The sequence below is a fragment of the Aspergillus wentii genome (genome assembly GCF_001890725.1).
Source record: "Aspergillus wentii DTO 134E9 unplaced genomic scaffold ASPWEscaffold_7, whole genome shotgun sequence".
Classification (NCBI taxonomy): domain Eukaryota; kingdom Fungi; phylum Ascomycota; class Eurotiomycetes; order Eurotiales; family Aspergillaceae; genus Aspergillus; species Aspergillus wentii.
Window position 1 is genome coordinate 1,169,414 of NW_024467838.1, and position 25,463 is coordinate 1,194,876.

Here is a 25,463-nt window from a genome sequence, read left to right on the forward strand (position 1 = left end):
TAATGATGAGCAAGAAAGACAAAAAATAAAAGTCATCAATCCCTAATGAGCTCATGAAGGGGTATATGAACGAATGATAAAGAAGAAAAAGTCAGAAAGAGCTCATGGTGATATGACTGATCTATTCATCGAGATTCGAGACGACACCGAAGTTGGAGAGCAGGAATTAAATAAATGTAGATAACCGAGGCATGGGTGCCTAAGATTGTGTCCACCAGAACAAGAGTGACAGGAAAGACAGCATGTCTATTGTCTATCCTTGCTGTAGTGGATACGAGCTACCCCAAAAGGGTTGGAAAAGTGGGGTGTGACGCATGACAAGTCCCTTTTCCGAGGCAAGAACGAATATATCCATCTGTGCCACCAAGGATTGATTTGTTCGCAGACGTTGGCTATTCATTGAGTGGAATCAAGGATGACCATGACGGATAGGAAGGCCGGCAGAAACAGGGCTTTTGTCGCTTTCAGTATCATCCAGGTTGATCTTCCAAAACAAGGTCTTCATATCTCGAACACTTTGCCGGAAGTCATCGCGTGGGTTATTGATCCTTTCGTCGGTCATTGCGCGGATTTCTCGGATGATTTCAGGGCATCCTTCGTCGTTTGGTAGCCACCAGTGGTTGAGCTCTGGCATCTGCCAGAGTGTGGCCAATACAGTTCGAAATTTGGGGGGCAAAACGTATCTATACGAGGGAAAAAACATTATCAGCCTCGTATCATAACAATTGAGTTACCCGTGGCAGTGGCACTCTAACGAAAGGCAAAATTAGATCTTACCCAGCTTGCTCCATAAACGCTAATTTCCTTCGGCTCCACATTGCGTATTTGTGACCCTTGGGGAGGAACATACTGGCGATTCCAATACTGTTTTTGAAAGCGAAAATATACCCGTTTTCTTTCTCCGGCCAGCGCACCATGGTCTCTATCAGTCGACATTGTTCCAACGCCAAACTTTCCAGATCTGATAACGGAGGTTGCTGTAAAGTGAGAAACGATTGGTACTGAAACATGGTTTTGGTGCTAAGATAGTCGATCCAGGCATAATTCACTTCCCACAAAGGGCCGTAGTGCAGACCACCAGGAATGTAAGGATCGACAATGTCATCGTCGGATAGCGGGGTCTTGTGGGGATAGGCCTTGATAGTGCATTCTGAATCATTAAATCTAACCAGGATCGCCTTGATTCTCTCCAATGTTTGCGAGAGCTTTTCATTCTCAGCAACGAATTCTTCGATTGGGATCAGGCCCCGTGATAATTTGGCATATAAGGATGCCATATCCAGCCCGAACCGACGGTTGATCGACGCACTCAGTACAAGTTGTTTATCTGGATCATTCGGATACAAGGCGGCTTGGTGGGCGTCGTATTCCTCTTTGGCAGTGTACCATTCACGACCAAGAACCGTCTCATTACCAGCCAAAATGCCCGCCACAACGTCGAATCGTGCATACCAAAGGAATATATGGGAGTGGAGTTCGTTCATGTTCGTCGACTCGGGTGTCAAAAGCTCACGCATTAGGGCATGGGCAGCCTGATGGTGGTCGATGAGATTGACCCAATCACCTATAAATTCCTGGAAAATTATGAGCAAGAGGTTCAGATACAAAAAAGTAGAGCCAAAAGCATAAGGAATAAACTGGAAAAGAATCGATCCATACCTCGAATGTTGTAAGCACGAGCACAGTTATCAACGTCGCTTCACTATGCCCCATCCCCGAACCCAAGGACTTTCGCAACAAGACCAAGGCTTTGTTGTAATATTTGAGAAATGTATACATCTTTCCATTGGCGGTTTGTAGGGAATGATGGTATGCGGAAAAGCCGACCACTGCATAGAGAAGAGGTTCGTATTGTAAAGCAAACTCGATGATACTCTGATGAACGAAGCGATCACTGTTTGGTTTCAGGAAATAATGTCGATATGTAAGGAATTCCTGGTGAAAGGCAAGATAGAACCGCACATCCTCAGGCAACTGGGCTGTACCAGGGAAAGCAAAGGGCTCCTGCGAGAAAAGACCGACACTGACCGACCGTGCACTCATCGACTCGGTCGACGGTGAACTTCCCGGACTGTATTCTTTACGGGAGACAGTCGTGTCTTGTTTTGTTCTGCGCCTCCTCAGGGACTGAGTACTGTGTCGTTTCGGGAGACCAGGTCTAGACCTGGTCGTAGCCGCGGACGGCGACAATCGATACCCAGACCCGACACTTCCCTCTTCGTCCTCATCTTCATCGGCGATGGGCTGAAGCGCACGACTTTCTTCATGTTCGGCCCTATCGGATGAGTCACTGCCCTGAGACTGAGGACGAGATCCCTTGGATTTGGGCCCTGAGCGGAAACCCGACTTGGATGACGATGGCGATGGATAGACACAGTCCCGACTTCCTTTTCTGCATCTGTCGCAAATGGGCCGAGTCTCGTCGCACTTGATGCGGCGGGATCGACAAGTGAAGCAACCGCTTCTGGTGCGTTTGTGCTTTTTCTGATCCGGAACGGGTTGCAGCAAGGGCTGCTGCTGTTGCTGTTGCTGCTGCTGTTCTTGAGAAGATGGGTAAGACCCGGTTGGGATAGGCAGGCCAGTAGATTGCTGAGGATGAGTAGCCCCTGGAGAATTATGCCAAAAGGCCCCACTCTCGGGGTAATGGCTCTGACCGAAGAGGGAGTGGCTGGAGAGTTGAGCTGGTTCCTGGAGATGCAAACCCGAATCCTGAAGATATCCTGTCAAGGTGGCTTGGGACGGGGGGTATGAGTGCGCCATGGTCGTCGCCAGCCGAATTGCATCCAAGGAGCAACGCGGGTTCGAGTCCAAAGGGCCGGCATAAGCTGGAGAGATCAGCTTGACGCTTGAACGAACGACTGGATGAGGACCCAGGCAACTCGCATCATCCGAGGAGGGAGGGGAAGAGGGGTCGATCGTGATGTAGTGGAACGCTTTGTCTAGTTGAGAAGGAGAAAAGAGGAGGAAGGAGGGGGACAAGAAAGAGAGACTAGAGGGAGATGAGATAACAGTTGGGATGGGGAATAATGTCCGTCGGTCCGTCTAGTAGTCGTAGTAAGAGTAGTAGGAAGAGTAGAAGAAGAAAACAACAGCCAAGCAGAAAAAAAGACCAAAAGGAAGACTCTAAGAAGAGAAGAAGAACTGCTTGTCACTAAAGCACAAGCTAAGGCTGTAGTTAATAATAATATTAATCAAATAAAAAAAATAATGGAGACGGGGAACAGGTCCGGATGTCGGTTTTGTCGGGGACCACCATGTGAGGGCATTCTTGGGTAAATGAGAGCCCTCGTCCCCGGTTGTGGCATTTCCTATCAATCTTTCTAGCATCGTCTAGTTTCGTCGACCCCAAACGCATCCATGATTTCTTTTTTACTTCCTTTTTGCTCATCGTCATACTGTGATGGCAATAATCGTTCTCATATGATCGGCCGACCGAGTACCTCGCCAGTCAACCAGTTCGCCCCCAAGTCCGAAGGCGAAAAAGAAACCACCAGCACAGAAAAAAAAAATAATAATAATAAAACATAATTTAATCAATGGTTCTTGAATCTCTCCCAATAAAATTAACTTTGGATATATGAGATGCCAATTACTGATATGTATTATTAGTATCCAGTAGTGTTTAGTGTCAAATGTCGACAATTATTGCCTGATCGAATCACTACATGCTACTATTTGGTGGAGTTGCTTTTCCGTCTTCCCCATCCCATGATATCCCATACCAGACTGCCATCATCACACTAAAAGTCCGGGGCACTAGGACTCATCATGTCCCGATAAAAAAGATACTACCTAGGCTCATGGGTTTCAGCCCGGCGCATCTGCCCCGGGTTAATCTCCAGGCGCTGGCCGCAAAAGCCAAGATGGGTCGGCGGCTCCAATGCCATCTAATGAGTTAGCCTGCCAGACCTTTTAGTGCCACTACTCACTAGTATGTTATTACCCACGATCTTTGTCATTTCCCAACCCCACTCGGCCATTCCCCAGGGAATTGGAGGTTCAGCTGCAGGGCAAAAAAGGTACGGGAAAACCGGGTACCCAGAATTCCATGGAACGAGATAGACTCTGCACTGGAAGTATCATCAGTTGATCAGGAAAACTTCTGCGTAGCAACAAGAAGTGATGGCTTTCCGTCGGATGCGAGCGATGAGGGCTTGAGCGGCATGGTTGGCCGATCCGCGGTGCTAGACCAGTCAATCAAGAGTTGCTGGATGCTACATGGCATTGTTAAGTGGGCCCCAACCACAGCTTGTGAAGTTTGAGCCTTTGAGGTGACGGTCCCGGGGGAAAGGTCGGATTTCAGAACTATGCTGCATAAACACAGCCATGTCATTTACTTTCCGTTATGCAGTGGAATCTGATTCAGGTACCTTTTGGAACGTAGTCAATCCCTGTGCAAATCGGACCATTGAGAGGCCAAGCCATGAGTATCCATAAACGGTCGATGATGCAGCCTGCGCCTCTCAAAAGGGGTGAATATCGCGTCGCGGCGCCGATATAACTCTCTTTCTGGCATTCTGGTTGATTGAACTGGGTTGATTGTGTTTCGTCGGCAAACCCGAAACTTCGACTAGCACTGGCGCAGGCAAAATTGCCGAAACGTTTATCCCAGGGTGGACCCGGAAAATGGCTGAGGCGTTCCACGAGCCCACTGGGAGACGCCTCCCCCATTTAGCTCGCCCTTGGGGAAAGACAGACGAACTGCTCAGGTGCCATCAGGTCTTGTGTACTGGTAATTTCTTCATGGTTCGTCATCTCATTCATCCCTTGTTTGACCGCTGTTCGGCCGCCAGATTGCCACCGTAGATAATGGCCTGTGCTGCTTCTGGTTGAACAATAATGCCCAGAAATATAAATGCTTTCCAGCGATTATCTGCCTGCCTCCGGAGTGCGGCGACTGCCACTGGTTATTTCCGTGCAGGGCTCGGCCTTGTCTTCGCCCTTGTCTTCGCCGAACGAGCTCCGCATTTGCAGTACAATATCCACTACCCACTACTCGGCATTGTCGGATGTCTCTGAGGGCTGCACTCCTGATCGACAACAATGAGGGTTTGACTATGACAGTTTGACAGCAGGACCAGTGTCGAATGCCTTTGGCCCAGAGAAGATCTAGGTTATATTTTAGAATAAAAGTTTAGGGCGGAAAAGACGGCACTACTCCATCCACTAAGTAGTTAGTGATCCAATATCTCAGATGGCTGGGGCCGGGAAAAGACTTAGTAGTGTGTCTCTCTCGTATCAACTGTCGTATAGAATGTCGTATTTGCATACCTCATCCAGCGAAGAGCGAACCCACAGTGTCGATTGATATTAGATGAGCGAGTGAACGGATCAGCGGAGTTGTAACCCGTATGTATGTTTTTCCCGTCTTTTTCGTCATGACCCTAGAACCAAAGCTTGAATATGATGCATGACTGATCCTGCTGAGAGTTTTCCTAGGATGCCGAGTCAGAGTGGAGTTTTCAGGTGGATATGGATTGAAGATTAGCCATAATACCTGATAACTGTATGATGAAATCTGCCTCTTCCGCATTCTCTGCCGGTGAGGAGGAGAGCTGATTGATCCTACCAAACAACGGCAATTAAGGGTGAAGAGGAGGGCCACAGTCAGCCATGCAGTAAGTCCGGCTTACCTCCCAGACTATTTGCTGAGCCAGCACGATGATCCCTGCAAGTTCCAATTTCCCTGGATGTGGAAAGAAATGGAGGATTTCAGGATTCTCCACAAGCTACATGCCCATAGTGGCTAAGGACCACATCATTCATTATTCTGATGCCCCGTTATTGTTGTACTGGGTACCCTGAGTCACTGGCTGGATGGATAGTTTGCTTTGTCCGTCTCTTTGGTGTACCTGGACTGTCAGGTCAACAACAAGGACCTTGGTTTAATTTGGTGACACCCTCCAACCCTAACTCTATCGATGGCCGTGATCATGGCTACAAACTCCCTGGACAAAAAAGGTAGCAATGTGAAATGAGATGGACCATGGTTGTGTATCAGCACTAGCACGTAGAGTCGTAGTTGGACAGCGGGAGTAAAGTGGACTGTTGAAGGATGGAGACAGCAAGGTACAACTGCTATCCCCACTGCTATCAGCAAATGGTCCACCAGGTAGAATTAGATTGATTGAATAATTTGACAGATCCTTACTTTAGTTGAAGAGGTCCAAGTCTTTGGCCATAGATATCCACAAATAGTTGGTCTGAGCCTGACTCATTTCTCTCGGGGAAATGGTCAACGGTGATGGCTATAACAGTCACGGCAATGCCTTCTTGGACTTTCAGAAAAGAAGCCACAACACAAGGGTTGTGAGTCCAGCGATGGAATGGTGCATAAGTCTGACAGGATAAGGTGGGGGAGAGTAACAGGGCAGAGGAGGCTTTGCGTCAATACAAAGCTAATATAAGGCCTAAGATGTTTATAGGAATAAGTTGGATACAGGCGGAAAATTCCGTGCGTGGGAAGGGAGTCATCGCTGCCGAAACAGACCAGAGTGGAAAGGCACCTTGCCTAATGCCTACCTACGTACAGTCGGTCCCATCGAACCGTTTTTCGCCCAGCCCTCTAGATTGCCCATATCAATCTTACGGTTTAGTCAAGCTTTACAAATGGTCTCGTAGGTAGGGAGATTCTCGAAAGAGGACGATTTGGATTTCTATTCGATCAATATGCCTCCAACCCATGGCCCGCCGGACTTGTCAACAACTGAAATCTGATATAGATTTTTAACTATACGATGGTTTAAATTGCATAATTTAGTTTTTCTAAAGACATGGTGACAGCCATATTGCCTACTGTCTTGATGGTATCTTCGTGTGTACATACGCAAGATGAAAATCGTAAGTCATATCAACCACCGTCATGGAAGCCCCCATACCAAATGCATTTCTCACATGCATCATTTGAGCCTTTAAATTTTTTTTCTGTGCTTGTAACACCATCTGATGCTAGATCCCACGTACCCGTTTCTCATTGTTTTTCGTTCCTCAGCTCCTGGATCGCAAGTTGTATTCCTTCAATAACAACCCCCCACTCAACCTCGTGGACCTTCTGTGCAAATTTTTGTAGATCCTCGTCTTCTCCCTTGACGAAAGGAATCTCTCGGACAAGGATCGGAGTACCCATATCAACTTCAGAAATTACCTTGTGGATCATAACACCGGTCTTGTCGATCTTGCCTTCCAACCAAGCAGCATGGGCGCGCTCAATGGCATTCTGGATAGTCAATTAGCATTAAACCTTCAAATACCATACCATAAAGTCTCAAAAGCGGCAGGTAGAAAGTATCTGGAAAAAGAAGGATAACTCACAGCTCCATTAAAAGCTCCCGGTAGCGCGGGATGCAAGTTGATAATGCTAACACGGGCTGCCTCCAACGGTTCTAGGAACTTGGGGGACAGCACATGCATGAAGCCTAAGCAAGCCACCATATCCGGGGAGTCAGCAAGGACCAGCCTTGCCAGCTCTGCATCGTACTCTTCGCGCGCAGCCTGCACTCCCTCCGGGGTCGCAGGGTGTTGCTTCTTGTATTTCACCAGATTGTGGTAGTGTGTAGGTATATCTGCCCGTCTTGCTCGTTCAAGACCGAAAGCATCCTTGCGGTTTGACAGGACTCGGACTATTTTTGTGGGGAGCGCGCCTGCGTTGGTCTGGTCGATCACTGCTTGCAGATTGGAGCCGCTGCCTGATATCAGGACCGTGAGACGGACTGGGGTTTCCATGGCGTTTCTTATTTAGGATCCAGCAGTAACTCGATAGCAGTATATGAGTGGTATGGTAACTAGGTGGCAGGTCACTTTCGTGATGCGGGAAAATTTTCGTTCCCCGCTTTGAATCAACCGGACGTGTGCAATTGAGTAGGGTTTCGAGGCTTGTATATAAAACCGCTATGGCAAGAAGGAACAATGATGGAATCAGTCAAGATAATCAAAGCTTCGATTCCAAAAAATTGCGCCTTTCTCTGTAGAGATCAAGTCGTGATGGAGCGCGGGGTTCGAAAAACGACGTGGGCTGGATGAGTCAGCGTGGTCGATAGAGGGGCGGAGATGCGGGGCATGTGATTTGTCCCTCTCCGCCCCTCCGCCTCCGCTAGGATCTATATCTGTGTTTCAGATCGTATATCCACCACAATCTTCAGGGCTACAAAGTACAATGGCTTCTTTGTTAAGTAGAAATAGGCAGACATCAGTGATGGTTCTTTGTTGGGTGTAGAGGCCATCATTTTCCAATTTTCTAGACGCCATGCTTCTCTTTTAGCATTGCTGTTGCACCAAGGTTTCATACAATCTACTCATACCCCCAAAACAATCGTCAACCAAGACGGCCAAAATGGCCGTGACTAATAGCATGCGGCTTCGGGAGGCTTTTCGGATACAAAAAGGACTTCATCAACCTCAAACCATGAAGGATGGCCCTTTCCGGGCCGCCGTCCCCATAACGTGTGGGTATTTGGTAGGCCCTGCATTGGATGTCCGCATATACCCTGGTAGCAGTGATTGGATATTCGTATGCATAGTGACTCCTAAATATATACTTCGTTGAAACAAAACTGCTGATCATATTATTCAAGATTGACCCTGTTACCAATACAGCACACCATGACTTCCGTGCCCATGCTCAAACAGGGGATGAGGGCTACGCTTGCACCATTCATTTTAAAGATACCCTGAAACTGGACGACAAGGCCAAAAAGGTACTGGAATGGGTATCTGATGCGGAGTCAACCAAATATGACGATCATGAATGGTTCATTACACCGGTTTTTGAGACCAGTGATCCACACGCCAAATGGTTGGAAGAGTTCTTGTTAATTGGATAGGGGCGTTTCACACTCAAAGAAGAGAAATAATTCGCCGTGGATTATGAGTTTTACAAGGTGGTCAGCAACTACGAGCCCCATGAACGCCCATGTCAAGCTTAGCCATCTGTACATGTCAGGCATTGGTCTATAGAGAACAGGCGAAACGTATCATCGTCGCAAAGTAGGAGCAGAAAATCAAAAGCAAAAGATGATTAGGGTACAAAAAGGTTTCGTTAAATCAAATACAACAGCAGAAGAAAAATGGGTAAAGAAAAGGATGGGAACCCCTTAGGTAACCGAAATAATGACGCCGGCATTTGTTGAAAACAGAAGCAGGCCCTACTATCCCAGAAACAAGAAGTCTAAGCACTATCCAGATAGGGAATTCGTTCAATCCTCAAAATAAAAACATCACATAGAAAGGTACAGGAGCCTGCCTGGTCGTGCAAAAAAACATCCAAAAAAAAACATCCAACCCCAAGTTCAGCTGCAACAGGATTCTTTGTTCCTAACCAGTCGCATTGGGGGAACCATTGCGCATCTGTCCACGAATATCATGTACAATTGACGACACTCAATAATATTCCTCGAGGCTTCATGAGGGTGAGAAACAAAAAGGGATATGAGAATAGAAAGGGTGGAGGGGAAAAAAAAAGCACATTGGGTAATTCGACACGAAGAAAACATATTGCAAATGGATATCCATAAAATAAGAAACCAATGAGGGGAAACAATTCGTTAGGCTATCAAACAAACGCTTCATGCTAATACTCGGGTGACAATCAACTTAAGGTCTAGAAAGGTATTGAGGTATGTCCTTGCAGAAGAGATAGAGACTGAATATTTCATGACATCAGGCTGTAGCGCCCTGCATGCCTGGTGTTGGGTTAGTGTTGGACGTTTCAGCTACGCCCTGGCCTCGGCAGAGCGGGCAAGAGTTACGCCCCGTTGTCAACCACTGCGAAATCAATCAGTACATGAGCCTTGTGTTATAACGTTTTTTGACGTTGGGTATATCAACGAACCTGGTCTATGCAATCTCTGTGGAAGATATGCTTGCATTTGTCCAGTTCTCTCAACTCCTCGGCCGGTTCATAGTCACTTAAACAAATCAGACAACGATCGCCATCGGGAATCTGAATGGCGCCAGCACCATCCAAAGACTCCGCGACCAATGATCCAGCGTATTCCACGAGACGGAATAAGCCACCGGCAGTACTGACGTCCTCCTGAGTGGCAACAGGCGGCTTCGCTGGGCCTAGGAGTGACGAAAGCAAAATCATATCTTCGTAGGTTGGGTTCTAAATTCTAAGTCAGCTACAGTTTTAAAGCGGATTGCACTGTCCTTACATCAGTGAAGAGGCTTGGGGTTGCAAAAGCAGGGTGGTTCTCCGAAAGATTTGTTCCGACAACGTAAATTAGCCAACTTCGGCCTGCAGGGGGAGTTGAGTTGTCAGGCTCAACAACACCGTTGCGCCTGACCGCGCCTGACCCAAGATCACGATGGCGAGCAAATTCAGAATCACTGCGTCGGCGTTGGCGGGCCGTATTCAACGGAACACTGTCTTCAGTGGGCTCAACACTGGGTTGCAAAGATTGATTTTCGTGGAGCTGGGGCAAAGTATTGGGTGACATTGCAGATGCAGATGACGGTCTGCGGTTCGGGGTTGAAGCGCCTGAGGAAACCGCTGAAAGGCCCGGTTCAGCAGGCGTTGAAGGGGGAGGATGAGGCCCCGGAGGACTTTCAGACAAAGAAGTAGGAAGCGACGAAACTGGGCTGCGAACCCCAGCATCAGAAAGCCTGCGGGCTGTGCTTGGAAGCCCATGCTGGTGAGTAGTGTCGTTACTAGCAGCTAAGGAACTAGGGCCCCCAACTTGAGGGCGGTGGGGAGCTAATCTGGATCGGCCATCAGGACGCGGAGGCAAGCCTGTGGCATTGTCGTGGTTCCGTGGTGCATTTCCCGGCGACAAAAATGGCAATCGTAATAAAGCGTCTAGACCAGGACCTGGTGTAGCGGGCTGTTCGCTGCCGGATCCAGGGCTTGATGGGACAGATCTCACACCTACTACAACCAGAGTGACAGTGCGTCCTTCAGGGCCATCCATGGGATTGTCGACATCCATTCCATCTGGCTGGCTGCCCTGATTATCGGAATCTGTTGCAGGGCGATTTGGTGTGGCAGGGGCTCTCGGGGATTCGGAGTTAGCAAAGCGGAAAACTCGCAAAAAGTTCACCGGAGGCGATGGTCCATTATCCCCTGGGGAGTTTGGAGGATCATTCGGCGTTGTAGAATTAGTCTGTGTCGATGTGGCGTGCTGCAGGCTCTGTATGAAGTTTTCCAATGAGCCATCCAGCCCATCGTTTCCTAAAGCCTGGATGTTGGGTAGGACTGGGCCAGTAGTACCGGAAAGTTGGGCGGCTATGGCAGCGGCAGCCAGCTGGAGGACACGCGACAAAGGTGTTTGTTCCTCTCGCCGCAAAACCCGGGAAGGCCGTGCTCGTAAAATACCCGGGAAAGGTCGAATTCCAGAAGGTCCATGTGCAGATTGCGATGAGATGGGAGACGTCGGGCGAGTGCTTCCAATTGCTGGCTCAACGGAATCTAGTTCATGAGGTTCATCAAAATCCATACTGGTGTCCATGGATCTTGGGTGGGGAAGAAATGGATCAGAATCGGCACTGGATAATGAGTGCGTGGGTGCATAAGGCGGCGCACTTCCAGTGGTTTGACCTGAGATGCTATTTGACGGTTGGCCAAACATATGAGAGATCGGGGTTGATATTGAGTTCCGAACACGATTTAATCGAACGCTTCGACGCCAGGATCCTCTGCCAGAATCAGGGGCGCGCTCAGTGGAAGACTCAAAATGAGTAGGATTCAAAGGTGGGTCAGATCCCAGGGCCGGATCACTACGCGGAATGAAATAAGGCCCACGAATCGAGCGTCGTCTCGTGATGCCTCTCGAACCAAGCGAGCTGAAAGGACTGAAACGGCTACTGCTATGAGTAGTTTCGGACCTCGGGATGGTTCTCGATACGATGCCATGGCGATGAGCGTGACCCTCGGCGGGCGTTTCCTCTTCGCTGCTAAGAAGGCCACGTATTACTGAGTTTGGGAGAATCCTGGATCCAAGCCTTGACATAGTGGACTGCCTTCTAGCAGCCATGCGGGCAATTGCTGAGCGATATTCCCGTTGGCCAATTTCAGCCTGCGATCCGTCTTCTTCTCGAATGCTTCTCATTTGTCCTGGTCCTGCCGATCCGCCGTTTAGGGTTGTTGATGGCTGCCATGTCTCCGATCCTAATTCCGACGATCCCGGCGGGAAGTTCGGCATGCCATCGTTATTGAGTTCTGTCCCCGGGGAGCTGAATTCCCCAGCTTGCTCAAAGTTCTGTCTATTGTTCATCTCTTCATCCCTATTTTCCTGGCGACGTTGTGATTGAAATGGTACAAAGTAATCGTGAGGGCTAGTGTGGCGTTGGTCTCTTTGCGTAGAGGAAGACTGTCCCATAGTAACAGAGTACAGGAAAGGGACGTAGGGTGGAACTTCAGAAACCGCCTGTTGCCATGGAAAACGCGAATGACTAAAATATACAGGAAAATTTAGTTAGTTGGGAGCCATGGGAGCAGTCTGCAGTTTGATTAAGACAACAGAGGTGATGAAGGGACGGTGGGCGCCAAAGCAAACGCTGCAGGAGATAGCCGGTAATGCGAGGAGGCGAGTATCAAAAACAGTTGAACGTTGGGGGTTTTTGACAGCAGGACATCTATACTTACCATTGGAGGAATTAAAATGGATCACACAATTTTCAATTTTCAAGCGAGAATTTATCCAGGTGATGTTGGGAGTTGATATAGTCTTGTCGGCGTAATGTGGGGAGCGAAGTGTCCACGCCGCGGTCTTCCAGTGTCGTCAAGAGGTTCCTAGGTAATAACAACGAAGGACAATAAAATACGAGGCTTTTCAAATGTCGAGGAAATATGCGAAGGTACTCTCAAGGCAAGGGACAATCGAGATGCAGAGGAGAGTCGTGGGGGATTCACACCGGGGTACGTGGTGATTTCGAGTCCGAATGGGTTAATAAATTAAGAGGATGATCGACCCCACGACAGCCAGGTCTGAAGGGGAAGAAGAATTGCAGATGAACTGGAGGGAGAAACCCCTACCAAGTAGAGTGATGAAGCGAGTGTGGAGGAGCTGGCGTGTCGACGACAGCGGCCAGACGGTGATGGAGATGGTGGTGGTGATGATGATGATAACGGACAGAGCGAGAGGGTAAGATCGGGCTGCTGCTTACCTAGGCCCTCTAAAGCTCACCCGCGCTAGTTGGGTGACTAATTCACAAGTGCGGTTTCGGCGTTTTTGATTAGTCAACGTGTTCGACATCCTTGTCCGCCGGCCCGAGTGGCAGGCTGTGATAGGTCGGGCCGGAAGTCGGAAACGGAGCTTGTGGGCCTGAGGCCTGCAACTTTAGAGCCTTGCGCTTCTAGATGATTGATACAAGTATCTGGCTTTATTTTTTGGTTGGTTAGATTCTTTCTTATCATCTTGCTGGTGATATTATATTGCCCCTCACTACCTCTCACTAATCTGATATAGGTGGTGATTGGTGATTTATTTCTACGAAGCAGAGAAAGAGGGAAAAAAAAAAAAAAAGAAAGAGAAAAAAGTCCATGTTTTTCTAGGCCCAGATAACTCAACTCTCATATCAGTTGCCGATCTCCATGGGCACTCGACTTCTGCTGTCAAGGGACAAGCCATTCGCTTCCTGACCATTGAGGTCTTCATGGATTCTGCTTCTTTTCCTTCGGCATCGGTGTTCTCCTTGCCACTTCCACCATGGCAACAACCCCTCAGCGCGCGTGTAGCTCGATACGAGCCTAGGAAACGCAAGAAGGACTCTGATGACTGGGGCGATGATGATGAAGATCTCGAGGGCGAAACCACAGACGCTGTCTCTGAGGCTACGCCTGCTCCCTCGCTGATATTGTCACCGGATGAAGCCCACCAATATCGCGTTGCCGGCCTGTCTTTCGATAAGGAATTGCCAGGAGGACAATTTCCACATGCAGCACCCAGAGACGAAAATTCTAAAAGGGAAATGCCCGGTGATGTTTTGAAAGGCCTGTCCTCTTTGTCGCCTCCAATATTCCCCCCACAGTCAGCTGCTCACCGGGGAAATCTACGTCTCCAACATTTCGCCGTTATCACGGCTATTCTACACCGCTCTCTTCTCAAAGGCGATTATATCCGCGCGGGACGAGCATGGGGACTGATTCTCCGCGAAGAGTTTGGTGGTTCTCCAATTGATGTGCGAACAGAGGGCAGGTGGGGCATAGGCGCGGAAATTCTGCTTCGACGAGGTCGTCAAATATCAAGCATTTCATCTGGATCTGGAAGGACAGCCGAAGAAATAAACCAACCAGAAAATACGCCCAAGCTGTGTTTTACCAGGAAAGGATTCGAAGATGCCAGGCAGTATTATGAGACACTCGTCATTCAGCATCCGTATCGGAAGGCCGCCCCTGATGCCATAAGTCCTTTGCACTTCTATCCAGCCATGTTTGGTCTTTGGGTGTATGTTACGCAAGAGGAAAGTAACGTTGCCCGAGAAGACCTACAGCGTCACCATGAAGAGCTATCCGAAGAGTCTTCGGAGGATGAAGATGCAGCGTCAGAATTTGAAAATCGTCCTGGTTCTGGGCGCAGAAGAAAATATTTTATTGCAGAGATAAGAGCGAAAGAGTTGGAACAGGCACAGCAGATTGCGGCCCGGATGGATGAGGTCATGGTATCCCCTCCATATTCAGACTCGCCCGAATTACTGGAACTCAGGGGCATGGTTTCACTTTGGATAGCCGATCTTCTTGTCTCTTGCCTGCCACAGGAAGAGAGAGATGAACATGATTTTGAAAATGGAGCTTCTTCACCCAATGAAGACTTATCAGGTTCAATCCAGGCCAGACGCGAACAAAGATTTGCAAGAGAGAAGAGACAATTGGAGGTACAAAAGTCAAAAGAGTTCTTGGAGAAGGCAAACCAACGGGGCAGGGGAGTGTCTTATAGCCTTGAGAATTTCCATATCGATGATGGTTCCACATTATTGGAATGAGAACGTGAATGTCTGGTGTTTACATCTTGTTGAACGTGGAAGAAGATTATATTATGCTGGATATCTAGTTAAAATAAACCACGGTGGCCCTTTGGTTATAATACAAAATTGACTGGCATTCAACAAATTTCCCAACTATCTAGAGACAATATCATCTTTCCTTTATGCTTTGCTATTCAGGCCCTGACGCTCATACTGCTCTGAGGCTTTGGATATGAGGGTGTTGATGCTTAAAGATGGGATCCATGATTGATTTAAGCCTAATAGATTTTTTTGTATCCGATTAATAGTATGCCACGAAGAGTCAATCCAAACAAGTCCATTCTTCGTGTCAATGATTTCTTCTAAAGCGTATGGCTCCTTTGTGATAAACACGTGACTTCGTGGCTGGTGCGCGTGTCGACCGAATAAATCATCGCGTCTCAAGCCACCCTTTGGGCATTCGGCATCAGCCATCAGTGATGGTCACCGGCTTCTCCTTCTGCATCGGCGTTCAGATTATATCTATTATGAGCAGAGGATTAGAAAATTCATGAACCGGAAATTTTCAGGTTCCATTTTCTTCCCGACTCAATTCCCGCTTGGTCGTCTGGATTAAGCATAACAATGGGGGTTGGGGATTATATCCACTCCAAGGAGGCTGGCCAGCTTCGCTCGGCCACTGCCGATGCACTCAATAAACAACGGAGAACTTTGGCCGAACAGGCAAGGGTCGAAGTGCCCGCAACGAAATTGGTTGCACCTGTTCCCCTGGGGCTAAATGGGAGAGCACCAATGGACCAGTATGGCACTGTGGCTTTCTCTGACATGCCGCATGCACCACATGAGAATTCCATGCAGAAGAACATGTTTGACACGGATGTGGAAGGTGTAGATGATTCAACTATTGCTGGGACAAGTGTGATGGATGTCGAAGAAATTCAACACCAAATACCGCGTCCAGTTTCGAGCATTAAGCATCCGAATGTTGAGGTTCAGGATTTTCAGCAGTCACAAGCCCCACAGAACCCCATAGACACAAGACCTGTGTACCAGTTCCGTAATACACGTCGGCCATATGAATCGAACTGGTATGAGAATCTTGGAGATAAAGCCGCCAAAACAGCAGGATTCGAATCAGATGATGCTGATGCCGATGCCGACGATGATGAAAGTCAGCTCACATCTCTTGGTGGAGGAGAAGATGAACGAGCTGAGGCAGCAAGCGACTGGTACTTTTCCCACAAACACCGTCCCACTGAAGAACCTCTGAGCAGACGCTTAGAAAGCTTTTGGTCAGCTAGCAAGAGGAAGTCTATAAACCCGGGGCGCGTCGAGTCGAAGCCTCCAGCGGGTCCGTCAGTTCCGGATACCAGGAGACCTGCCTCAATGCTGCCTGTGAGCGGAGGCAGGAAGATTACTCTTCCCCGCAGCATGACTGCGACGCCCAGAACCAGATTCAGTCCACCAAAGCCCTCTCTTCTTGAGCAGTTGGATATATCACCTACCCATCGTACTACCGGTCCGCGAGCACTGCCTAATAAGAAGACAGGCACGACATCTTTCCCCCCGCCTGATTATGGAGACGATGCAAATATATTTTCCAGCGACAACGAAAGAAGGGACAGCATACTCACTGCATTCGACATGACGAACATCGACGCCCTTGACGATGATGAGACGATACGAGATCCTTTCTCCAAGCGTCGCTCTTCTGTCAGACGAATTACCTCTGACCCTCCCGAATCGAAGAAGCGACACTTTGAACCGGACTACCCCCCAGAAATACTATATCAAAAATCGTTCAAGGATCTACAAGCTGAGCCCTTCGATCATGTCCCCGCCGCACCAACGAAACCACCGCCCAATCCGTCACAAGAGATAGATCCAGAAGACAAGGTCTCGCACCTTCTGGAGCTCTCCGATGAAGACCGCCGTAGCTACCTCTCGAATTTGTCCATGGATGAATGGGAAGACTGCGGAGATCAGTTAATTGACCGGTTCAGCAACTTGCTCACTCAAATGAAGGACCTACGCCACGCCCGTCGAAAGACTGCTGCTGTATTCGAGGCTGAAATCAGAAGGAGACACGAGACTGTTGAAGAGCAAGCATCCGATATTTCAACGAAGCTTGACGCAATGAGGACAGGGGGCGCTGAAGTCCTGCGGGGTCGTACTCCCTGAAAGCCTCTTTTCTCTGATAAGGTATACTACGAATACCACCTGAACCCCAGTGGTATAATGATACGGGCTGCAGGTGCAGGTTCCGCCAAAACCCTTAATTCCATACTTCTCTCTTCCACGTTTCTACATTATATCTTAATGTACTTTCCAATTTTCTTCGAGAAATGTTGTTATGCTTTGACATGAAATTGGGCTTATGTTGTTGACATGATTTGTTTCTGAGGCTTTCATCAGAATGTCATGATTGTTTCTTTTCGGTGTTTATTATCTTTAGCAGCATCACATATACCCCGGTTTAAATTATATCCGTTGCATGATTTTGCTATTTTCAAAGGTAATCTTTAAATGATAAACCATTAAATGTTCAAAAGTTGCATTCATAAACTCCTAAAGATGCTCTTTACTTCCTTGGCTCAGATTGATATGAAACATAGAAATGTAGTCGATCCACTCCAGCAACCTAGAAGTAAGCATTTATTGACAATGTCCTTCAGAGCACTCCGAGCATGTATCCATGGGCTTGCCCATGTGACAGAATATCCTAACGTATAACGCCACAGCAATCTATATTTCAGATGGAGATCGTAATAAGTCTTTAGAAAAGACTCAAAGCAAATAAAAGCTGGGAATAACTGGCTTCAAAGAGTGAAATAAGTTTTAATTGGAACCTACACCTGGCTTGAAAAGCGTCGTGGCAAGTCTCTTATAATCCTCAAGTAATGTGGCGATGTCTCCGATAGTTAGGTCGTTTGCGTGCTTGGTTTCTAGGAAACGCTGGATGGGGGGATCGATCTTTGGAGAACTGCTAGAGGTACTTGGAGGTCTCTCTGCTGGAGCGGGAGAGGTCTTGAGCCTTTCCGATGCAGCTGGTGATGATACCGGGCCTCCGGGTGCAGGTGTGTCGGGGGCGTTTCGACCAAAGCTTTTGATCATCCCTGGAATATGGTTGAGTGGGTTAAGAGTGTTTCCAAAGTTCCTCACGGACTCTAGCGGTGTGGGTGTCGATGATGGCGGTATCGAAGGTGAAGCCTGAGAATGGCCCGGTGAGGAGCCGTCTTTGAACAAACTCGATCCAGCAATAGACTTCTTGGAACTTCCCTGAGTCCTAACGCTATCGGCACTCCTGTCACGGGAGCGCCTACCTGCGAATAGATCTTCGGCTCTCGAGGTAGCGTGTCTCATCAAAGGTCTTTCTAGCAATGTGGGCTCTTTGGTCGCATTATCCTCTGCGTCCAGGCTTTTATTGTCACTAGTAGATGGAGAAGTGACCAGACGACGAGCCTCTGCCAAGGTCTTAGGCAATACTGGACTACCTCCTTCGCCACCCGGTCCTTGTAATTCCTTGAGACGACCGAAGAAGAAGTTGAGACTGCTATCTAGTGATGCCCCAATATTTTTCAATCCTTGATCGGCGGTGTTACGAACTGCATCATTGGCCGCGCCAAGAACCTTCGAGGGGGGTTGGAACAGATTGTTCAGTCGTCGCTGTTGCAACGATGCAGGTTGCTGGGGCCTGGACAATGAGTCTGAAGCGGTCTCATTGCCGTTTGGCTTTAGTATTTCTGACGAGGCTGAGACCGTTGTTAGAGAAGCCTGTGCCGCTTCCTTTGTAGGTGGGAATGGGTCATTATGTTCAGTCGAGGGTGTTGAAGTATTGCTGGCAGACTTTGTTTGGCCATCCTGCGATTCCTCCCCACGCAGACTGGAGAGATCTACATTTTCCAGGAAACAGATTGCGGCTTCGAGGTTAGTCAAACAATATGCGGTCTCGCCATCCATTTTGCTTGAAGATCGGAACCGTTGTATGAAAAGGAGATTGCTTATGATGTTGATGCCCTCGGGTGGACAGGTGATCAGGGAATATATCAATGTAGGCAGAATTTCGTCAGCAGACGAAGTTGAAGGGAGCAGCTTTGTTAAGGCATCGACGATAGCTTTATGCGCGGCTGCAAGGTGCTGGAGCTTCCCCAGAGGATATTTTTCATCATTCATTTTCGCAAGACATTCTCGGGCGACAGAGAGACAGTCGTCAGCCTCTTTTTGTTTCTGTTCATCGATTGCGTTGTGGTCGAGGTCGATACCAAGATCTTTCAGATTAATACCGACCAACATGAATGCTGCTGTTTTGGAGCGCAGTTTCTCGTCCCTAACTTCATCCAATGTAGCTTTGTGCCGCCATATCTTGTCGTATATACCTTCACAAGCTTTCCGTTCCACGGCTTCTTCTAAGGCGACACGCTTATAAGCAAGGAATTTCCTTGCCTTTCTTTTCTCGGCAACTTCTGAGGCCGTCAACATTTGACGGCCTGAGATGGCCTTTTCTGTGCCATCTTGAGTGCCCTTGTTATTGGTGCTTCCGCGTAGTTTTGGGAGAGGCTGAGGTGAGGGATCACGGTTTATTCGGGATGCAAGGGCCGAGATATGTGTGGCTATATGCGATTCTGCGCGGACATAGAAATCCTGGAAGAGCATCGATATCTTATCGATAGTCGGAGGGGAAGAATGTGTCTTGGCGCTCAGGGAGTTAACAAACCTAGCAAATAAATCCACGATGTTAGCAAAAGACGTTATCTACAAACATAGGTCAAACCAAACTGGATTACACTTACCGATCAGTTAAGCTAGCCAGTTCAATTGGAAGCTCTTCCGGCTGATCCTGAACGCCCCGGGAGAGCATGGAGACTTCATCACCCTGCTGCCCATCGTCTCCGACGCCAGAATCCGAAGAGTCTCTCTTTTCAAACACATCAGGGCCAGTATTCTCCTCTTCATCCACCAACGATATTGGATGCGCATCCGGGCTGACAATTTCTGGGGTTGCCATGGATTGGACGGTTTTAGCCCTGGTGCGGGCGAAAGGGTTCATATCTGACGTTTCCATCCTGGTGAACGATCGAGTTTGATGTAGACGAGGCTTGTCGGAGCCATTTCCGGAAGGACTGGAAGCCATGGCTCTTTTAAGAGAAGCAAAAATGGGCCTATTCAGGCTACAACTCTAGCTTGTGACACTGCGCAGCAGTTCAGCTGATAGGCGCATGCAGATCGCGTATAGCGTAATGTACATATGTCGACAGGTGGTCATTCGACGAGGTTTGGTTGAGTCGCTGGGGCAATTTACTCGCCAGAAGTAAGCGTTTTTTTAAAAGAATCTAGCCTTGCAATCAAACGACAAGAGTGGCTTATGGTTTCGTCTTAGGATAGAGATTATCTGTTATCTCTTCGTCGTGGTGGAGTAATACGCGTTTACCGGGAATCACGTGAAACAATCCCCCCATCTCGCCATCTCCGCACTGCGTCACCGCCCATCCCTAGACGCACTGGTCTGACAGTCGAAGGACGGCTCTCTCGTCCAGTCATTCTTGATCATTTCGCATAGACTCACTGGTTTCACCATGGCAGGCTTTAACCGGCCACTCAAGCAACGCTCTTTGCGTGACCTAAGTGTTTTGAGGCTTCTATCCTCCATCACATTGCTATCGAGCTTTGTCTCCGCTTATCAGCCCGTATACTTTGATTCTCCTGTTATTGCTCCACAGATTCCTTTGGCCGAACCTCCATCTCTCTCAGGCACACATGAATTCGTGAGCTTAACTTTCTTTATATCCGGACCTTTTTCTTTATCTCTTTATGGGCCCTTTCGACCTATAGGAAGTTTTGCACTAATTAGCCAACTATCTAGACTCTCCGCCACATCGTCCACCGAGGAACCGAACATCCCGATGTCCATAAGAGGCTCGACATCAAACCAGATACCCGTCTTCGAGAAATCTCAGAGGATGGGATTGAAACTGAGGCCAGCTTTGATTTACCCCTCGTTGTCTCGTCGAATCCGGTCACTATCGAACGACTTGCGGATCGACGTCTCTCGGTTATTGAGGGACATTTGATGGCTGCAAGATCCCGTGGCTCAGTATCTGCTCTGTCACCATCGGACTGGGTTATGGATGAACTGGCTGGCCCAAACATTACCGATAAAAATACCGTACTCTCGCTAGCGAGAATGACGGCAAATGATTATATTGAACAACCAGGCACCGAGGATTGGCGCGATGTCTCCGCACCTTTCAACTATTCTTCGAGCTTCGGATGGGCAGGTGACGGGCTGAGAGGTCATATATACGCGGATAAGACGAACAGTACCATTGTTATCTCGATCAAAGGTACTTCAGCAGCTCTTTTCGATGGTTACGGCACGACCACCAACGACAAAGAAAACGATAATCTGCTATTCAGCTGTTGCTGTGGAGAGGGAGGCTCATACCTCTGGAGACAGGTCTGCGATTGTCAGACGTCTGCATACACGGCCAACTTGACGTGTATTGTCGACGCTATGACTGGCGAAAACCGATATTACCGAGCCTCTATCGATCTCTACTCTAACGTTACACAATTGTATCCTGGTGCAAGTGTTTGGTTAACAGGCCATTCTCTGGGTGGTGCTCTATCCAGTCTTCTTGGGTTGACCTTTGGACTACCTGTTGTAACCTTTGAAGCTGTCCCGGAAGCGCTGCCTGCAGCCCGCTTAGGTCTTCCAAGCCCCCCTGGCACTGACCCGCTCCTGCCACAGAAAAGAAAATATACCGGAGCTTACCACTTTGGAAACACTGCAGACCCTGTTTATATGGGAACCTGCAATGGTCTCACTTCGGTGTGCACATGGGGCGGCTATGCTATGGAATCTGCATGCCACTCCGGTCAAATGTGTGTGTACGACACTGTTGGAGATAAAGGTTGGAGCGTGGGGATTGGATCCCACCGCATCAAATCGGTAATTCCAAATGTTATAGAGGCTTATGATGATGTCCCTCCTTGTGTGCCTGAAGAGGAATGTTACGACTGTGCGCTATGGAAATTCTTCCGAAGCAATGGCTCTGACAGCACACCGACAACGACAACCTCTGCAACCAGCTCCCCCACTTGGACAAGGACATCGATATGCCAGACGCCCGGATGGTGGGGATGTCTGGATGAAAGCACCACCGGCGTGACTACCACAACTTCGAGCTCGAGCTCAACCTCGACTTGCCACACCCCAGGTTGGTTTGGCTGCAAGGACCCAACAACCACCACTACTGCCACAGCCACACAGACTTCTGAGACTTCAACTACTACGACTTGCCATACCCCGGGCTGGTTTGGCTGCAAGGACCCTACTACAACTTCCTCAGTCTCTAGCACGCTCGCACCTACACAGACTACCACAACATGCACTGATCCTGGCATGTTCTGGGGTTGCCGTGACCCTGTAGCACTAAATGCTCACCCCATCACCGCGGCCCCCACTACTACCCCCAACTGATTCATCTAGCATATACTAGGTCTTACATGCCTTGACCCTCCACACCAACCTTAAGAAAAACAGAGAGCAATGCCCAGTCACCAAGACTGAGGGCTTTAGATACTCATTGTTCTTCCACAGCATACCCAGACATGAAGTCCATGAAGAGCGTTCAATATATTATCTGCTTTTTGTAAACTGGCGCAGTTATTAAATACTTAAGACGGGCTTGCTTTGTTTTTTTCTTGCCACTTTTTTTCTGGCGTCTGGAATTTATTGGTTAATTGTCGATTCGTTATTTGAATTCAACCATTGGCGCAGAGGTGAAATACTTCTTATCCTATGGTTGGAAGAATTGTAGAGAGGTTAATGAGATACCTGAGTGTCATGTGCCATATAGAAACCGTCAATGTTAGATCCTTTTAATTTTCAGTTATCATTAGTATTCAGTCCGATTTCTACAAAATGATCGAGTCCGATGAAGAATGAAAAATATTGATTCGTAAGTCATAAGATGGTACTTATCAAGCTGATTATGCTTAGTCCAAAACACAATAGAAACTACACATCAAATATACAACTAAGCGCCGTGCCGTACCATGTAAAAATTACCCAGCTGATGTTTCCCCCCTATTTACAGACGCGAACGAGTGTTGGTGACGTTGGCCTCGGTGGCTTTTTCAATGCGAGCACCCAAGTCGGGGTTCACGCGACGGAACATACCGTAGGTCTGCTTGCGAACGCGCTCGTGAGCACCGCAGAGATGACCGGAGATGTTGCTGACGAAGTTCTCCTGCTGGCCGGGGGTGCGGCCGAGGACCTGCCAGAGGCCGTTGGCTTGGACGTAGTCCTCGTCGGTGACGGGGTATTGCTCGGCGATGACGGCACCGGACCACTTCTCGTGCTCCTGGGAGGCCTTGACGGGCTTGTACTGGAGGGGGCGGAAGGTGGAGGGGTAGTTGGGGTTTGCGCCGTAGTTGCCGTGGACGTTCATGGCGCCGTCGCGGTGCCATGGGCTGAAGGCGCGCATGGGGCAGTTGACGGGGATCTGCTCGTAGTTGCCGCCGAGGCGGTGGCGGTGGGTGTCGGGGTAGGAGAAGAGGCGGGACTGGAGGACGGGGTCGGCGGAGGGCTCAACGCCGGGGACCATGTGGGAGGGGGAGAAGGCGGCCTGCTCGACCTCTGCGAAGTAGTTCTCGGGGTTCTTGTTGAGAGTGAACTTTCCGAAGCGGCGGAGGGGCACCTGGGACTGCGGCCAGACCTTGGTAAGGTCAAAGACGTTCCAGCGGAACTTCTCGGCTTGCTCGGGGCTCAGGGTCTGGACGTAGCAGGTCCACGAGGGGTTCTCTCCGCGCTGGATGGCGTTGAAGAGATCCTGGGTGTGCCAGTCGGGGTTCTCGGCGGCCAACTTGGTAGCCTCGTCGTTGGTGAAGGTCTTGTTGCCCTGGTCGGTCTTGCAGTGGATCTGAACGTAGTTGAAGGTACCGTCGGGCTTCACCCACTTGTAGGTGTGGCCAGAGTAGCCGTTCATGTGGCGGTAAGAGTAGGGGGTACCGCGGTCACTGAAGAGGTGCATGACCTGGTGGACAGCCTCCTGGTGGGTGGAGAGGTAGTCCCAGAACATGGTGGCATCCTTGAGGTTGGTCTGGGGGTTGCGCTTCTGGGTGTGGATGAAGATAGGGAACTTGGCGGGGTCACGGAGAAAGAAGACGGGGGTGTTGTTGAAGACCCAGTCCCAGTTACCCTCCTCAGTGTAGAACTTGATGGCGAATCCACGGGGGTCACGAGCACTGTCGGGGGAGCCTTTCTCACCACCAACGGTGGAGAAACGAGTGAAGAGCTTGGTCTTCTTGCCGATACCCTTAAGCATGTCTACGGTAGTCTAAATCAATTAGTTATCCGCTTTAATCGCCATATAGCCAGTGTTCAACATACAATGTCGCTAATGTCATCGGTGACCTCGAACTCGCCATACGCACCAGCACCCTTGGCGTGGACAACACGCTCGGGGATTCTCTCACGGTCAAAGTGCGACAGCAGATCGATCAAGTGAAAGTCCTGGAGCAAGAGAGGTCCATTGGGACCAACCCGCTGGGAGGATTCGGGGTCCATAACCTTGAAACAAGTCAACAACCATATCTATTATCAGGGAGGTATCATCAAACGAACCGGACAGCCATTGGAGGCCGTGTAGACCGGAGTCTCATTGTAACGGTAGGTTCCTAATAGCAAGAGATTAGCATCCAGACGGCAAGAAAGAGCTTGGGAATAAGCAAGCAGGAAGACATACTAGGCTCGTCGTCTTTACCCATGATGGCGTTACGAAGATATCAAAACACGAGAAAGAAGCAGGCACAAGAGGAGAAGAAAAAGATGAAACCAGAAAGACGAGAGAAGAGAAGAAAAAAGGTGGGGTTTATATAAGTTAAGAATGGAAGCGATCCAGGTTCCTTTAATTATTCTCAAAGTCCGCGCTGTGGGGAAGCAGGAATTCCTGACCAGAAAACACGGCGTCTCCCATTGGGCCAATGGAGTGGCTCGAACGGCGATGACGTCCACGGAAACGAAGCCCAAACGGGGCAAAAGATAGTAAAAATTTTTAGTTTGGGGTATTCGGGTTCCTTGCCGGGTATGGTAAAATACAATTAATTACGATGTCTATCTCTTAATAGGCAACCGAGGTGATATCAGAATACAAGAATGCGACATTCTCAAACGCAGTACGTGGATTTGCAGAATGATTATATATAAAAAAAAAAGAGAGCTTGCAGCTTACCCCGCACAACTGAGCAGGCAAGGAGGAGCTGCCAGGGCCAATCAGGAACCGCCGAATGTCAGACGGGGCCCAATCGCATCGACTGCTCGAGCACTTTGCAATATTTTATCCCAGACAGGCAAGTCGATGAATGGGCCCGGGGGGAGATGAGGAGAAGTACGGGGTTAATTGCAGCGTGCTGGGATGGGAGGAAGGCCAAGTGTATCAGGTAGGTCATCCCGACTGCAGAGGTTAGTCAGTGGACCGGGCCAGATGGGGTCGATTAGAAGGGCGATTCTGATGCCCTGCGCATGTTTGCCTTGTTCAGGAATGGATGTTCTTCTGTTGCAG

The 25,463-nt window shown here is 48.9% G+C and overlaps 9 protein-coding genes across 9 annotated transcripts; 4 read left to right on the top strand and 5 right to left on the bottom strand.

The window, feature by feature from the left end:
- Positions 1 to 227: 227 nt before the first annotated feature.
- On the bottom strand, positions 228 to 2,973 carry ASPWEDRAFT_651684 (uncharacterized protein). The gene is made up of 3 exons (XM_040838779.1): positions 1,660 to 2,973; positions 778 to 1,574; positions 228 to 683 (listed from the first exon to the last, which is right to left on the bottom strand). Exons 1-3 carry the CDS (start codon positions 2,758 to 2,760, stop codon positions 410 to 412), a joined length of 2,172 nt encoding a protein of 723 aa, XP_040685805.1. The 5' UTR covers positions 2,761 to 2,973; the 3' UTR covers positions 228 to 409.
- A 3,659-nt stretch (positions 2,974 to 6,632) lies between these two features.
- ASPWEDRAFT_139672 (phosphoribosylglycinamide formyltransferase) lies at positions 6,633 to 7,729 on the bottom strand. Its single transcript, XM_040829388.1, has 2 exons — positions 7,312 to 7,729; positions 6,633 to 7,216 (listed from the first exon to the last, which is right to left on the bottom strand). Exons 1-2 carry the CDS (start codon positions 7,720 to 7,722, stop codon positions 6,971 to 6,973), a joined length of 657 nt encoding a protein of 218 aa, XP_040685806.1. The 5' UTR covers positions 7,723 to 7,729; the 3' UTR covers positions 6,633 to 6,970.
- Positions 7,730 to 8,329: 600 nt separating this feature from the next.
- On the top strand, positions 8,330 to 8,819 carry ASPWEDRAFT_31067 (uncharacterized protein; the record flags this gene model as incomplete). Its single annotated transcript, XM_040833499.1, has 2 exons — positions 8,330 to 8,452; positions 8,571 to 8,819. 2 exons carry the CDS (start codon positions 8,330 to 8,332, stop codon positions 8,817 to 8,819), a joined length of 372 nt encoding a protein of 123 aa, XP_040685807.1.
- An 835-nt stretch (positions 8,820 to 9,654) lies between these two features.
- On the bottom strand, positions 9,655 to 12,314 carry ASPWEDRAFT_117441 (uncharacterized protein; the record flags this gene model as incomplete). The annotated part of the gene is made up of 3 exons (XM_040828736.1): positions 9,655 to 9,759; positions 9,827 to 10,102; positions 10,152 to 12,314. The coding sequence occupies 3 exons, from the start codon at positions 12,312 to 12,314 to the stop codon at positions 9,655 to 9,657; spliced, it is 2,544 nt and encodes an 847-aa protein (XP_040685808.1).
- A 1,069-nt stretch (positions 12,315 to 13,383) lies between these two features.
- Positions 13,384 to 15,065, top strand: ASPWEDRAFT_44183 (uncharacterized protein). Its single transcript, XM_040836200.1, has one exon. It carries the CDS (start codon positions 13,591 to 13,593, stop codon positions 14,914 to 14,916), a length of 1,326 nt encoding a protein of 441 aa, XP_040685809.1. The 5' UTR covers positions 13,384 to 13,590; the 3' UTR covers positions 14,917 to 15,065.
- Positions 15,066 to 15,375: 310 nt separating this feature from the next.
- On the top strand, positions 15,376 to 17,435 carry ASPWEDRAFT_44185 (uncharacterized protein). The gene has a single exon (XM_040836201.1). The coding sequence runs from the start codon at positions 15,523 to 15,525 to the stop codon at positions 17,077 to 17,079; it is 1,557 nt and encodes a 518-aa protein (XP_040685810.1). The 5' UTR covers positions 15,376 to 15,522; the 3' UTR covers positions 17,080 to 17,435.
- A 301-nt stretch (positions 17,436 to 17,736) lies between these two features.
- On the bottom strand, positions 17,737 to 20,029 carry ASPWEDRAFT_118139 (VPS9 domain-containing protein; the record flags this gene model as incomplete). Its single annotated transcript, XM_040828793.1, has 2 exons — positions 17,737 to 19,612; positions 19,689 to 20,029. The coding sequence occupies 2 exons, from the start codon at positions 20,027 to 20,029 to the stop codon at positions 17,737 to 17,739; spliced, it is 2,217 nt and encodes a 738-aa protein (XP_040685811.1).
- Positions 20,030 to 20,471: 442 nt separating this feature from the next.
- On the top strand, positions 20,472 to 22,378 carry atg15 (triglyceride lipase ATG15; the record flags this gene model as incomplete). Its single annotated transcript, XM_040832127.1, has 2 exons — positions 20,472 to 20,660; positions 20,759 to 22,378. 2 exons carry the CDS (start codon positions 20,472 to 20,474, stop codon positions 22,376 to 22,378), a joined length of 1,809 nt encoding a protein of 602 aa, XP_040685812.1.
- Positions 22,379 to 22,991: 613 nt separating this feature from the next.
- fgaCat (catalase easC) lies at positions 22,992 to 24,669 on the bottom strand (the record flags this gene model as incomplete). Its single annotated transcript, XM_040837961.1, has 4 exons — positions 22,992 to 24,239; positions 24,293 to 24,472; positions 24,527 to 24,579; positions 24,648 to 24,669. 4 exons carry the CDS (start codon positions 24,667 to 24,669, stop codon positions 22,992 to 22,994), a joined length of 1,503 nt encoding a protein of 500 aa, XP_040685813.1.
- Between the last annotated feature and the right edge of the window lie 794 nt (positions 24,670 to 25,463).

Excerpts from the sequence above, each read along its gene's own strand:
- ASPWEDRAFT_651684 (XM_040838779.1), bottom strand. The coding sequence starts at position 2,760 with ATGGCGCACTCATACCCCCCGTCCCAAGCCACCTTGACAGGATATCTT. Across the intron at positions 1,575-1,659 it reads TCGTGCTTACAACATTCGAG|GAATTTATAGGTGATTGGGT; the intron begins GTATGGATCGAT and ends ATAATTTTCCAG. Across the intron at positions 684-777 it reads GCGTTTATGGAGCAAGCTGG|ATACGTTTTGCCCCCCAAAT; the intron begins GTAAGATCTAAT and ends TCCCTCGTATAG.
- ASPWEDRAFT_139672 (XM_040829388.1), bottom strand. The coding sequence starts at position 7,722 with ATGGAAACCCCAGTCCGTCTCACGGTCCTGATATCAGGCAGCGGCTCC. Across the intron at positions 7,217-7,311 it reads CGGGAGCTTTTAATGGAGCT|AATGCCATTGAGCGCGCCCA; the intron begins GTGAGTTATCCT and ends TTGACTATCCAG.
- ASPWEDRAFT_44183 (XM_040836200.1), top strand. The coding sequence starts at position 13,591 with ATGGATTCTGCTTCTTTTCCTTCGGCATCGGTGTTCTCCTTGCCACTT.
- ASPWEDRAFT_44185 (XM_040836201.1), top strand. The coding sequence starts at position 15,523 with ATGGGGGTTGGGGATTATATCCACTCCAAGGAGGCTGGCCAGCTTCGC.